General features: G+C 40.0%; 1 protein-coding gene across 5 annotated transcripts in view; it reads right to left on the reverse strand.

Moving 5' to 3' along the window:
- Positions 1 to 14,286, reverse strand: part of DOCK11 (dedicator of cytokinesis 11) — a 193,257-nt gene that overhangs the window by 27,665 nt on the left and 151,306 nt on the right. For all 5 annotated transcript variants that reach the window (XM_067723766.1, XM_067723763.1, XM_067723765.1 and 2 more), the window contains 3 exons: positions 11,972 to 12,187; positions 11,827 to 11,884; positions 3,382 to 3,488 (listed from right to left, as the gene is read on the reverse strand). In XM_067723766.1, coding sequence (XP_067579867.1) covers positions 3,382 to 3,488; positions 11,827 to 11,884; positions 11,972 to 12,187 — 381 coding nt within the window. The remainder of the gene's footprint in view (positions 1 to 3,381; positions 3,489 to 11,826; positions 11,885 to 11,971; positions 12,188 to 14,286) is intronic.

A 14,286-nucleotide genomic window follows, 5' to 3' on the forward strand; every position in this document is an offset into this window, starting at 1 on the left:
CCAGGATCCAGCAGTTTCACTCCTAGGTATTTACCTAAGAAAAATGAAAGCATATGTCCACAAAAGGTCATAGATAAGAATGCTTAAAGCAGCCTTATATTCATAACAATCCCAAACTGGAAACAATCTAAAATCCATCAGCAGGAGAATGGATTTAAAAATCTTACATTGATATAATGGAATATTTAGCAATGAAAAAGAACTTCTGATATACTCAGCAATATGGGTGTATCTCAAAAACATTATGTTAAGCGAAAGTAGGCAGATACAGAAGGGTACATACTGAATGATTCCATTTTATGACACCAAAATATGGCAAAACTAATCTATAATGATAGAAATCAGAGAGTGGGGGTGGGGAGACTAACTGGAAATGGGCACAATGGAACTTTCTGGGGGAATGGACACGTTCTCTTTCTTGTTTCTGGTGGTAATTTATATGGGTGTGTACAACTGTGGAAATTCATCAAGCTGTCCACTTAAGATGTGTGAATTTTACTGTATGCTAATTATATCTTTAAAAACGATTGCAAATCAGAAGTCAGAAATGCAGTTTTCAAAACCAATTAAAGTATTATTGGTTTAACTAACCTATTTAAATAAGGCACTAAATGAACAACAATTTGTATTTTTCGTTTCAATAAAACTTGTAAATCGGTGGCGGTTATTTTCCATTGGCTAGAGCACGAGGAAGAAGCCCTATTACATAAACTGAAACATAAAATGGCACTACGGAGAACGTGATTCTATCTGTATACATCAAATGAAAAGCATGTATAAATTATTACTGTAGAACACAAGAGTTCCAACAAATGTGTTTACATAAAAAACTGATTACAGTTCTTGACTAATAAGAAATATGACCGCTCTCCTTGAGAGTATAAAAAAGGGTCAGGTGCAAGGCCATTTTTATGACTAAGTTGAAGCTGCTGTTTGGAAAAAAGGATGTAACTTCAGTTGTGTTAAAACATTTATCTCCCACAAACTCCCGTGAATCTTTCTGCTGCTAGCCCGCACAAACTGGGGGTCTTAGATGAAAATCACTGAAGTCTAACTAAAAACCCAAAAAGTGAATTAACTTACCCAAGGCTTCACAGTCAAGCAATGAACTGGGATTAAAATTCAAGTATCTCGATTCTCTGTTATGATTAATTAATTCCACAAGGATGTTTTAAGTATCTACTCTTCTAGGTTCTGGAGGTAAAAGGAAACCTTACTATCAAGTTGGTCAGTGATAAAGTCTGACATTTATGTAGCACCTAAGGACTTATAAAGAGCCTTCACATTTGTTGTGAAGTGACCAGGATAGTATTATCACCTTTATTTTATTGATGAGGAGAGAGACCCATATAGAAGTAGCAGGTAAAGCTTCTAGGCATATATCATTTTAGCTAAACGAACTAGAGCTACCTTGAGATTGCTTATATTTTCTAAAACACAGGACTTCCCTGGTGGCACAGTGGTTAAGAATCCACCTGCCAATGCAGGGGACACGGGTTCGAGCCCTGGTCCGGGAAGATCCCACATAACGCAGAGCAACTAAGCCCGTGCGCCACAACTACTGAGCCTGCGCTCTAGAGCCCGCGAGCCACAACTACTGAGCCTGCGTGCCACGACTACTGAAGCTTGCACGCCTAGAGCCCGTGCTCTGCAACAAGAGAAGCCGCTGCAATGAGAAGCCTGCACACTCCAAGGAAGAGTAGCCCCCACTTGCTGCAACTAGAGAAACCCCACACGCAGCAAAGAAGACCCAAAGCAGCCAAAAATAAATAAATTTTAAAAATTAAAATATTTTAAAAAACAAATCATAAAGTATAAAACATGTCTCTGCCACTTTAACCTGGCTGCTTCTTATGTTTCTTAATATAATGTTAAAAAAATTTATTTCTGTGGGGTTGCAACCCCTTAAATCTCTCCACTTTTGTTGTTTCTTTCTTTCTTTGGTCTTCACATTCCTTAATTGTAAACATCAATGTGCTTCAGTCCTTGGTTCTCTGGTCTTCGCTTGCTGTATTATCTCCCATCGTCAGTGTGCTTTGGTTCTCACACAGCTACGACTTCCAGATGTGGCTCTCCAACCCTGATCTCTCTCTTTAGATTCAGTTCTGAATTTCTAATGGCCTGATGTTATTTCCATTTCAATAACCTTCTACTCCAAATTCAACACCCATCAAAAACTGATTTCATCATCTTCCCTGTAAAATCATCCATCCATCATTTTTCTATAATATCCAAACCTGAAATCTTAGCACTACCTTTGACTCTTCTCCCCCAGCCAGCAAGTCTTCCTCTTTTCTTCACAGTGTTTCCTGAACCTGTCACTACCTGGGTTTAGACCTGGCTGCTTCACATCTGGACTCTTAGGGCAGCCCGCCCTCCAGATTCTGCCTCCAGCCCCTATCCATCTACCTCTAATACATTTCCCACATAACCGCCAAATTAACCTTTCCTCTTCCTTGCTTTCATCTTGTCACTATCCTGCTCAAAAACCTTTGACAGCAACTCAACATTCTAATCAATGAAGTCCAGACATTCAAAGTTTCCCAAAACCTGACCTCAACTACTACTCTTCTCTATGTGAACCCAATGGCTTAGCCAAAATGATCCATTCACTGTGCCCCCAAACATACCTTATACTTTCCCACCTCTTAACTTTTGTCCCCGTTATCCTCCCTCTGCTAAAATGCCTTCAGGGTGTCTTCACGCTTCAAACCTCTCTCTAAGCCTAACTGTCCTCTGTTCTACCTCAGCTCAAAGGCATCTCTCACCTTCAACTCTGCATGGAACATACTGTCTGTATTACTCAAATGGCACTGTCTTGCTTTTCTCCATTTCGAGCAGGTGTATTATCTCTTTAGGTAGACGTAAGGTCAGGGATCAGCCATATCTAATTATTTTATAGCTTCTGTATCACCAAGTCCAAAGCCTTGCTCATAAGTCAGTGCTCAACAAATATTTGTTGAGTGATTGACAACCGAAGCTGTTTGCTACCCATATGAAGCTTGGAGCAGAAATTTTCCATCTTTAAAATGCTTGTAAGCATCCTCTCCTTAGCTGTTACATCGTTAGCTATATTTTTTACGGAGATTTCTCCAAAGTATGTTGACGGTGATCTGGTTACTGGGAAGGTGATCTGAGGAAGATACATGGTACATTTCTAAAACCAGACAATAAGAACAGTTCCAGAGATAGGGCTCCACATTCCACACAGGGACATCTTTTCCCTGGGCAGTTTTAATGCTTACAGTTCATCAACCCTTCGTTACCTTCCAAATTAAGTTAGCTGTCATAATTTTTTTTTAGCTGTAATAATTTTTTAATGTAAATAAATTTTAAGAAGTTAAATTTATATAACTGGCAAGGCAGGCCTTGGAGTCTTACTTCACTATAATGGACGTCCATCATTCCAGCATCTTCTTTCATTGCTCCTTCTTCATCTATATTGGGAGTAATTTTCTTGAAGGCTGAACATCCACTAGGGAATAACTCTGTGTGAATAAAAACCAGTGAAGTAAATTTATTTTTAAAAAGTGTTTTGTAAATAACAGATAGCCTTACAGGGATTAGTTACCCTTAAAAACAAACACATATTTTTGTGAGGATCAAAGTCATACGTGCAATTTTCAGTTACAAAAAAAGAATTTTACAAATTATTTCTACCTACTATACATCCTACCAGTCTTTTTACCAAATGGTGAGCTCAAGTTACTTACAAATAAGTTTCATTCTCTGACTATGCATCATCTTCAATGGCTACTACAGTAAATGTTTTCCTAATGTGATCTAAAAATTGTTATTAACACTTTGATCCTGTGTACGTTTATGGTCTGTCACCTAAACAAAGAGAGCATGTACTTTTCAGGTAAACATCGAATGAGCTTTTGTAGTCATCTCTAGCTCCTCACTTCACTGGAGAATTGGAAAAGTGGGTTGTTAGCCTAGCCTAGGACTTGTAAAGAGAGGCAAGAAATAAAACAGATGCCGGGGACGAAGCATCCTTAGAGAAACAGGATGGGGCGCTGGGAGAACCAGAGCTTTTGGAGTTAGATAGACCCAGCTCGATCATTAATTGTGTGATTTCAGACATGTTTATCTCTCTAGGACTGTAAAAAGTTCCATCATCTGTAAAATAGAAACAGCAGCTACCTTATAAGAATTCAATGAAATGTAAAGTGTTTAGAACAGAACCTAACATATAACAAGTGTGCAATGAATTATTAGTACCAAACAAAGCTACCAATAAATAAACTAGCTTTCTCAAGATACAATAATTGCTAGCAGCTCGTATAGTAAGTGACTGCAGCTGGACCTCTGGGAAGTAGGAAGTGAGCTCAAGCTGAGAACAGCTGCTGTAGGATTGTGGACCAAATTGTTACTGTCAAGCAAGAGTATGGGTATAGAAGGCCACGTGGTTGCCCTGCAGACTCTGGACATAGGAACATGTCCAAACACTACTGCTCTGGCTGCATTTACCCCTAAGGGCGCTGTCATTTTATAGTTAAGGAAATTTTGGCTTCCTTATAACTGAATCTCCTAGGCAGTGGAAAATGGCTGGTCACAAAGGGGACAGCTTTTGCAATCTATTGTTCTACAACATCTCTAATAGTGATGCTCAGAAATGATGACCTACTCACGACTAAATATTTGGTAAGCTTCCTGGTGTTAGAGGTTGGGGAAGGAAGAAGGAAGGTTTAGGAAAGCCAAACCTCACATTGAGGAGATGTCTCAGCATTCTGATGGAAAAAAGGGTCATGTATCACGGCTTGGATTTTGACAACTCTTCTCGTCTAAGTGAATGCTAACTAGACATACATCTTCTGGTAAGACGCTTGATAGAAAATGAGGTATCAAGTCAGCATCACACTTCTATGAGACAGAGAGATGGGATTCTGGTAAGGGAAGATGGGGTTATTCTGAAGCACTTTTTCAAAAATGGAGAAACCCATAGGGAGTAGTCAGTGGATTTCTGTTAGAGAAAAAGGAGAGGCAGAAATGAAAATAAGATCTACTTTGACCCAATGGACTTTAGGACCATTTTTGTTCCAAGAAATTAGGTAATAAAAGGCACTGAAGATAGAGCATGGCATGTTTCATTTCTGAGGATAAGCATGCCTAAAATGGTCTGTTATATAGACTGCTAGGGGAATTCTATTCAAAGGGCTGGATCACAACACGATAAGGAGAATGTAAATCAATTCATCAGTTCCTTCTTCAACAGTCTTTCTATAAAAAAACAAATTCAGCTGAACTAACCATCATGCTCAGTGCCGTAAGTTGATTTATATTTGGGTTAATATTCCTTATCTTGTCGTGGACCAGTAAGAAACCATTCTCAGACTGGCAGTTGCGTCCATGGGGCACTCTGAGTAGCAGTGCATTAGGAGAACTTTTTGAAATTTAGGAGAAAATGTCCCACTTGATTACCTCTATGAAGTCAAGAGCTAGGCAGTTAAGGAAGAGGGCCCCAAAACTTGACTGAAGAGATAGTGTGGTCCTTAACAAAGAAAAGGGTCAATCCCTGAAGGCCTCTGGCAGCTAGGTCCACGACTGGGGGAAAAATCCTGTCTACGCTGAGGATATTATTACTTTAAGTGATTCCCAAATCTAGGGTTTCTCTAGTAGGCCGTGATTTAGGGGAGGACAAAAGGGGCACACTCCTATGCCTGAGATCAGATGAGACTACAGCATCTTGGGAAAGAGTCTTCCAGGGTGTACCTTAAGTAGAAGGAGGGTAAATTATGGGTCTTCTTTTGGACTTCGCTGTGTGTATCATCTGGTGTAAAGACCACTATTATGGATTTTCAGCGTCAGAGTCCACTATTCTTGCTAAGTGTATTACCTTGAGTCCTATGCCTGATGACGTTATCTCTAGCTAGAAAAGCCTATATATCCCCTTGTTTGCTTAAGTTATCAACACCCACCAAACTATCCAATGATAAGAGGACTCTCTTGTTTGTTAGGGTCTTTAAAATGCTTAGGGAAAATTCTGATTCCCTTTAGTCTTGTTTCGGATGAAACAAGTTGCTGAATCTAGGCCAGTGTATATGTCCCAACAGAGGGAGGCACGTGTGTGAGGGCTCTCCCGTAGCCCTCTGTAGCACAACATGGTCTTGGAGGCTCTGCTTGGAATGTTTCTGGTATGTGACCTGGATTCCTGATTTTGCCCTTCATAGCTGTAGCTTCTGTATTCCTGATTGCTGTCCAAGGGAAAGCAAGATGCAAACTGTCCAAGTAGAGACCACTACACCTCGAAAACAAATTCTCCCATGAAAAAAGCAGGGAGGAGTTTCGACGATGGGAAAGCAGTTCAACCCTTGATAAAATAAGACTGCTGGTCAGAAGAGGGATAGGAGGTAAAAGCGGAGGGCAAAAAGGGAAAAAGCTGTGATTGGGAAGGAAGTGGGTAAAGAAAAAGCTTTGCAGAACTTAAGCTATCAGAACCTGGGTATAAAGACTTGGCGAAGGGAACATTATCCTATAAGGCATGAAAAGAACAGACTCTATGGGAAATGAAATTCCTCTTCCCGGGGTGCTGGAGGAGCTCTACAGGCCTGAAGCTTTGCTGAACCTCGGATGCTATGTGGTGGTGTAAGAATGCAGACTTGATTCTTGTCTTCCCTGGGGGAAAACAGTTGCGCGCTCTCTCAGGAAGAGAAGAGGAAGAGGTACCTAAGTCTAGGCTCCAGAGAATGAGATCTAGAACATTTTGAGGTTTTCAGACAAAATAAAAATAAGGAAATTTAGATCTGTTCCTTATTACATATTTTTGGGAGTGGGAGTAACTAACACCTAGTATCACCACTTAGAGATAACTTAGGGAAAGGGAAGAGAATGATGACCCTTAAGATCTCTGGTACAAAGAGCAGGAACTCTGGCTGCCTGAAAGACGTCTGAGGGTGGCGGTGGGACAGGGAGAACTGCACACCTCCTCTCCCTTTCCCTTTCAGTTCAGGGCCTGAAAAATGAAAAAAAGGATCTAGAAATGGGCCCTCACTGGTGTTCTGTGGTCACCTCTGGAGGCCAGGGGCCCATTTCCTTGCTCGCTTAGGCAACCACCCAATGAGACAAACTATTTTTTTTTCTTAAAAACTCTAAACAGGAAATCATGTGTCTCCAATGCATCAGCTATAGCATTTCATTCCATCCTGATGAAAAAAAAGCTTTATAATGACTTCAAGAGAAATGGCACAGGACTTTGAGAAAACAGAAAAATTCTGGCAATCGATACGTCAAAGATTTTGTCTTCATTAGCAAGGACACTTGATAGAAAACACAGGGCTCTACAACTGCTCAATTATTTTTGTTAAATAAGTGTGTCTTAAGTATAAATAAAACTTTTTTCTTCAGTCCTGCACTCAAACGTACTTCTATTTACTCTGTGAATATCCAGGTCTTATCTAGATCATGGATTTCTCAGACTGAATGACAGGTTAACAGATTAAGTTTTTAACTTCTGTTTTAACATCAGTGGTCCACCTGGGTATAACTATCACAGCTGAATCAGCTAATTAGCAAAATCAGGTGTTTTCGATCATTGGCACGATTGAAGCTAAGGGGGGAAGTCCTGAGGATTTTACTACTGCCACCATTTTAGAATACGATTTTCTAGTTTGAGTAGAATTTTCCAGGCTTAAAAATAGATGGCACCTATAAATAAATATGTAAACCTCTCCTATATTTAACATTATTATTATTATTTTTTTTTGCGGTACGCGGGCCTCTCACTGTTGTGGCCTCTCCCGTCGCAGAGCACAGGTTCCAGACGCGCAGGCTCAGCGGCCATGGCTCACGGGCCCAGCCGCTCCGCGGCACATGGGATCTTCCCGGACCGGGGCACGAACCCGCGTCCCCTGCATCGGCAGGCGGACTCCCAACTACTGCGCCACCAGGGAAGCCCTTTAACATTATTTTTTGTTTAAAATGCAAAACATCATTTTTTTCCTACTCAGAGAAGGGCTCTTTGATTTCTGTGAAGGATAAATTCTAAAAAAAACCTTGAAGGTATTATGAAATAAATGCTTAAATGACTAGTTAAAAGCACTGTTTCCACTTGTTGAAACATGTCACATTGTTTGATGTTCAGGCTAGCTGCCTCAAGCTAATGTCCAAAAAAAAACCCACAGCAATATTTAAGTTGCTATTTTCTCCAATACTATAGTTATAATTCTAAAGCTTAAGAACTGATAATGGAGATTAATAATTCTTGATTTTTGCTTAGTTTTAAGGTCTCTGCACTTGTGAAAAAAATTCTAAGGAAGTACTTTAATACATTTAACTATTTTCAATATATAAAGGGTTTATACTCAGTAGACAAAAAACTCTTATTTCAGATTTCTACTACTGAAAAAGATGAGATTATATTAACCTGATATACCTGAAAGACACACCTAAAACTTTATTTAGTACCATGTTTAGGGCTCTCATATTTGTTAGTTTTTTGCAACTGCAGGTGTGCAATTTCAATATGTGTTTTTACTGCAATTTCTCAGGCATACCGGTGATGTAGGAAAAAAACCCTCAAACAAGGCCTTCTTCTGATAATTAATCCCATTCTCCATGTTGAAACCACTATGTACTAAAAAGAGAATACTAGAGTATACCAATTTCAAAATATGGATTGTTCAAAAGAAATTCAGTATCAAACAGAAAGTGTTAAATTTAAAATGAATCTACATTTTAGTCATGCTATCTGGGAAGAAAGATACATAGTTAACTGTAGGAATTCTGGAATTAAAAAACAAAACAAAACATGGTAGTGTTCTCAGAGCCAAAACCGCAGCGATGTGACTCCCACAAGATGGTTTCATTCTGCCCAAATGTCATTCATTTGACTGCATTCAAGGAAATAGCTTGGCAATTGTGATAGATAGCGGGAGATTTCTTTGCAATGTCCATTGCCAATCAATTTTTAAACCTAACTCAACTGTTTTACTATTTAAGTACAACAGTCAACAATACTAATTTTGGAAAGGGACGCTTTCAGGAAGATTCCTGAATTAGACTTGCTGGATCCTGAGCCCTTCAAGACCATGGCTCCTTTTTGTGGCCCCCTTCCACCCCTGCAACCAGCCCCAGCTCTATTGAGACATAATTGATATCCCACACTGCGTAAGTTTAAGGTGTATTTGCTGATTCGATACATGTATATATTGTGAAATGATTACCACAGTAGTGTTTATCACCACACATAATTACCATTTTGGGGGGAGTGAGAACATTTCAGATCTATACTCTTAGCAACTTTCAAGTATATACCACAGTACTGTTAACTATAATCACTATGTACATTAGATATCCAGAACTTACTCATCTTTTAAGTGGAAGTTTGTACCCTTTGACCAAAATTACCCCATTTCCGCTACCCCTGGCTACCACCATTCTACTTTCTGTTTCTACAAATTTGGCTTTCTAAGATTCCACGTGTAAGTGAGATCATACACTATTTGTCTTTCTCTGACTTATTTCACTTAACATAATGCCCTCAAGCTCCATCCATTTTGTCACAAGTGGCAGGATTTCCTTCTTTCCATTGATTATATGTGCCATGTCTTCTTTATCCATTCATATGGATACATTTCATATGTTTTCATGTTATTAATAAGCATCCTTTCATTTCAGCTTGAAGAACTTTTTTCAGCATTTCTTGGAAGACAGGTCTAGTGGTGATGGACTCCCTCAGCTTTTGCCTGGGAAAGCCTTCATCTGTCCATTTCTGAAGGACAACTTTGCTGGATGGAGTATTCTTGGTTGGCAGTTGTTGTTGTTTTTCCTTCAGCACTTTGAAAATCTCATCCCACTCTCTCCTGGCCTGTAAGGTTTCTGCTGATAGTATCCCATAGATCACATAGGCTTTCTTCACTCTTTTTCATTTTTCTTCTTTCTCCTCTGACTGGATAATTTCAAAAGTCCGGTCTTCTAATTCAGATTATTTCTTCTGCTTGATCCATTCTGTTGTTAATACTCTCTACTGCGGTTTTTTCACTTCATTCATTGTATTCTTCAGCTCCAGAATATGTTTGGTCCTTTTTTGTGAGATTTCTATCTCTGTTTAACTTCTCATTTTGTTCGTGTATTTTCCTGATTTTGTTGAATTTTCTGTTTTATTGTGGCTCACTGAGCTTCCTTAGAAGAGCTATTTTGAATTCTTTATTAGATAAATTGCAGATCTCCATGTCTTTGAGTTTGGTTACTACGAGATTATTGTGATCCTTTGGTGGTGTCATGTTTCCTTCATTTCTCATGTTCCTTGAAGTCTTCCATTGCTATCTTCACATTTGAAGTAGCAGTCACCTCCAACCAACTTTACTGACTGATTTTAGGAGAGAACAACTTTCTATCTGTCCTGTTGGGGATTCTGAGGCTTTCACAGCCCTGCTATGGATACACCTGCTCCACGGTTCTCGCTCCCTCTTATGACAGAATTCTTAAGCGTGTATGTCTTTTCTCCATCATGCAATACACCAGGCCAGGTGCTAACAGCCTCCCATTTGATCTCCCAAGGGTGATTCTAAAGTTCAAGCTTGTGGTCTCTCCCTGGCCCACCGATTCTGGCTGGTTTTCTGCACATGCTCACTAGCCATCTGCCTTCAGGAGCACGCACAGAGATCCAGCTACAGTATGTGGTTGAGGCGCGTGGAGCACCAGGGGTGCCTGTGGGCCAGCTGGGTGGGATCCACAGGCTAAATGTCTCCAGCAATTTGTTGGTGGGCTTTTTGATGGAGTCTGTGATGCGGTTAGTAGGATCTGTGTCCCTGTAATGCCCTCTAAGTCCGATGGGCTGCGCTCCCAGCCTCTTCCTGCCCCCCACTCATTCAGTTCATGACTCAGTACTCTCGATGGGGCAGGAGAGAAATGGGCCTCTTTGGCAACATCTGCACTGCTGGGAAAGGCAGTACCCACTCACATGCTCTCACTTTTCCCTGCAGAAGAAATCACGGTGAGAAAGTCTCTCTTGGCACTGAGCTGTGCCACCTTGGGGAAAGGGTGACACGAGTGAAATCAAACTGTTCCTCTTATCCTCTCCAGTGTATTCAAACTTGTATAATTTTTGCTCCGACAGCACGCTGGAACTTCTCCACTGGACTTCTGGACTTCCCCCAAGGCTCCCTCATCTGTGGGTGATTATCTAAAGACAGTGTTCTCCAGGGGATCCCGGACTGCAGCTGAGAGGGGCTGGAGGCAGCTCATAGGCCACTGCAGGGTCCACAGACAGGACACAGATCTGTCTGCCTATTACCTGATGCATGGGTGGGTAAAATTCCTCCCAGGTCCCTTGGCATGTGGTGCTGGATCCCACAACTCCCACAAAGGCACTTACGTCCATGTAGGGATGCCAAATTGTTGTTGAGATGGGTATACAAACGAGGGACATCTTATAAGGCCATCTTGCTGATGTGCCAACTCCCTTTTAATACCAAGATATTGTTGCACTAAAGTGGCTGTAGAGATCTAATTTGTGGGCAGTTGTTGGTAAAGTTGAGGCAGATAGGGGAAAATAAGTGGTGTGTATTATCCAGGGCCTCTCATAAGCCCTGAGAATTTCATTTGTGGCAGTCTTCCAGGGAGACGGTCTTGGAGAATAAACACTGGGCATCAGGCCTGGCCCTGTACTATTTAGCTTATTCTTGTACTCTTAATGAAAGCAGAAGACAAATAAACAATCCCGTTTTCTTTTATAACAACTTCTGTTTAACAGTGAATAAGGCTAAAGGTATAAACACATTTTTCAGAGCTCAATCATATCACATTCACAGGTGCAAGCTACAAAGATAAAAATTCTTGTGCTAACTGAAGTCCTCCCCATCTCTAAGAACAGAAATGCCTTACTTTTTCGATGAAGAAACTCTGCAACCAAACCTGCTACATGGACATAACACATTGCTGCCTGAAAAAGGATGACAAAGAAAGAACTGTCAGATTGCGCTCCAGGGTTTTGCAGGGTTGTGTTTAGAACAAAGCCATAAGTAGTCACCTCTGAAAAATCTCCATTTTTTATATGAATCTTTGCCATGCTATCAAGCCAGGTTTTCCTGAGCTCTGGGGTACTTGCATAGGACTTGGCTAAGCTATACTGGAGATCAATTAGCATTTCGGGGTCTTTCTCATGCTCCTTCATTTGAGCAGTGGCCATAAGAACAGTACGGATTCTCTTGGTCAAGTCTTTAACTTCTGTGGGAAAAGCAGTTGCCTAATATCAAAACAAACAAAAAAGACATGTTTATCAATATTACCAGTGCGCTCTAAGCCTAGGCATCCAATCCTGGGAATAACACACAACTTTTACCCCTTGTTAGAGATCTTGGTATTTGGTTCTTGGTTCTTGGCATGTAGCTTGCCTAAAGAGTTTTAAATTAATTCTTTAAAATATATCTCACTAGCTCAGGCTTCAAAAGCAATGAGTTTGAGGGCAGTATATTCATAATACATAAAAGCACGGACTTCGGAGCCAGTCTACCTGGCTTTGAACCCCAGCTCCTCCACCGTGAATTCTACAGCTATGAGTGTAATCTATATTCACTTTTATTGTGTAATTTTAGTTACAACAGTAACTAAAAATTGACAGCTTACTATGCACCAGGCAGTGGCCTAGGTGCTTTACATGTTTTAAATTTTATAACAACCTTATGAATTAAGTACTATTATAATTCATTTTACCAATGGAAAACCGAGCTACACAGCAGTTAAGTAGTTTGGCCAAAGTCTTGCAGTTGGTAAGTGGTAGAGACAGGATTTACACCCAGGCAGTTTGGCTCCAAAGCTAGTGATCTTAGTCACTCTTCCATACCGACAAGCATACTTATCCCATCTACCAACTACCATATACACTAAGGTGAAAACCGTACTGCAAAAATTTCCAATTATGCAAATAAGAGTTTATGAATCACAGAACACTCTGAAGAGTTTAAAGAGATCATTAACTTCTCTCAACGTGTCTGTACCCAAAAACACGAAGTTCGAGTTTCCTCTTTATCTTGGGCACTATTAAGGAAGTCCTATTGCTTCCTATTAACCCCACTGGAGTAATCACAATTATTTGTAGGATTCAGAGAAGATGAGTAAGGGACAGGTACAGGGCTTTGGGAGCCTTTCAATGTGAATATAACCAAATGTGGAGAAAATTATTTTTAAAAGTGCCTTCTTTAAAGATGACTTTTAAAAATAATTATATATGTAAAGTCTCTTCTTATACATTAATAGAGATTCCATTTACTGGGAGAAAGCTATACTTTGTTGTACTAGAGTTTATTGGTAATGACTTCCCTACCAGGATAAAACTAAGTCATTTCAGAAATGAGTCTTGAAAAAGATTTCCTATCAAGGAGGGCTAAAACAGACCCCATTTACTTTGAAAAAGTTGCTAACCCAACTTTTACGTAACATGGAATTAAGGATGGTAAGAACTGGTAAAAATAAACTCTTAGGGTATAAGTAAAAAAGTCCTAAATGACATAAGCTTTTTCTGTGCTCATGGGATTAGTTGAAGCATATACTGATCTCCCGAGGAACCAGCACTGGCTGAAAAGCAAACTTTCCCAGCCTGACAATGGCTGGCGCTACTCAGTGTTTTTTTCAGTTTCAGCAACATTCCTATGGGAATATTTTTTGGTACAAAGATTCGACACATCCCAAACATTAAGTATGCTGTGACTGTGGGCTTTTTTTTTTTTTTCCAGATTTTACACAAATTGTCAAATTATGCTGAAAGATGACTTTTCCCAAGAATGGGGATGATTCCTCAGGGAGGAAAAGTTCTCTACTGGCAAAGGATTCTTCTTCCCTTGTACGCATGCATCACTGAAGATCAGAACCTGCTCTCCATGCAACAAAACAAAAAATGAATTTTCACAATGTTATAGGTTTTAAGCATATAGCTTGGAAAGAGGAATGGTGGTCAGGGTCTTGGGTTTGGCCTCAGCCAGCTGGTGCCTAAGAATGACAGCCTTGGACTTGGATTTGCCAATAAGTATCTCTGGTAAGCCCCAGTTAACAGATGATTCTTTAAACTCAGAAAAGCATCAAATAAGGAATCCCTTCTGTGCCACTCCTTATCTGCTGGCAAAGGATCAGGCAGCTGTTAGCTACTCTAATAAGTGAGGTTTTGTGAAATTTCAAACTCAATGCTTAATTAACCCATCTTATAAATGGTAACAACTGTTAAGAAAGGACCCATTTCTTTTCTGAGCAAGTTTAAAAATCAAGCCCAGAAAAAAATTGGAATCCTATCATAACTATGTATACACAGTATAGCCATTGATCCATCCATTCAAATAATATTGAATATCCACT

This window comes from Pseudorca crassidens, chromosome X (genome assembly GCF_039906515.1).
Source record: "Pseudorca crassidens isolate mPseCra1 chromosome X, mPseCra1.hap1, whole genome shotgun sequence".
Taxonomy (NCBI): Eukaryota; Metazoa; Chordata; class Mammalia; order Artiodactyla; family Delphinidae; genus Pseudorca; species Pseudorca crassidens.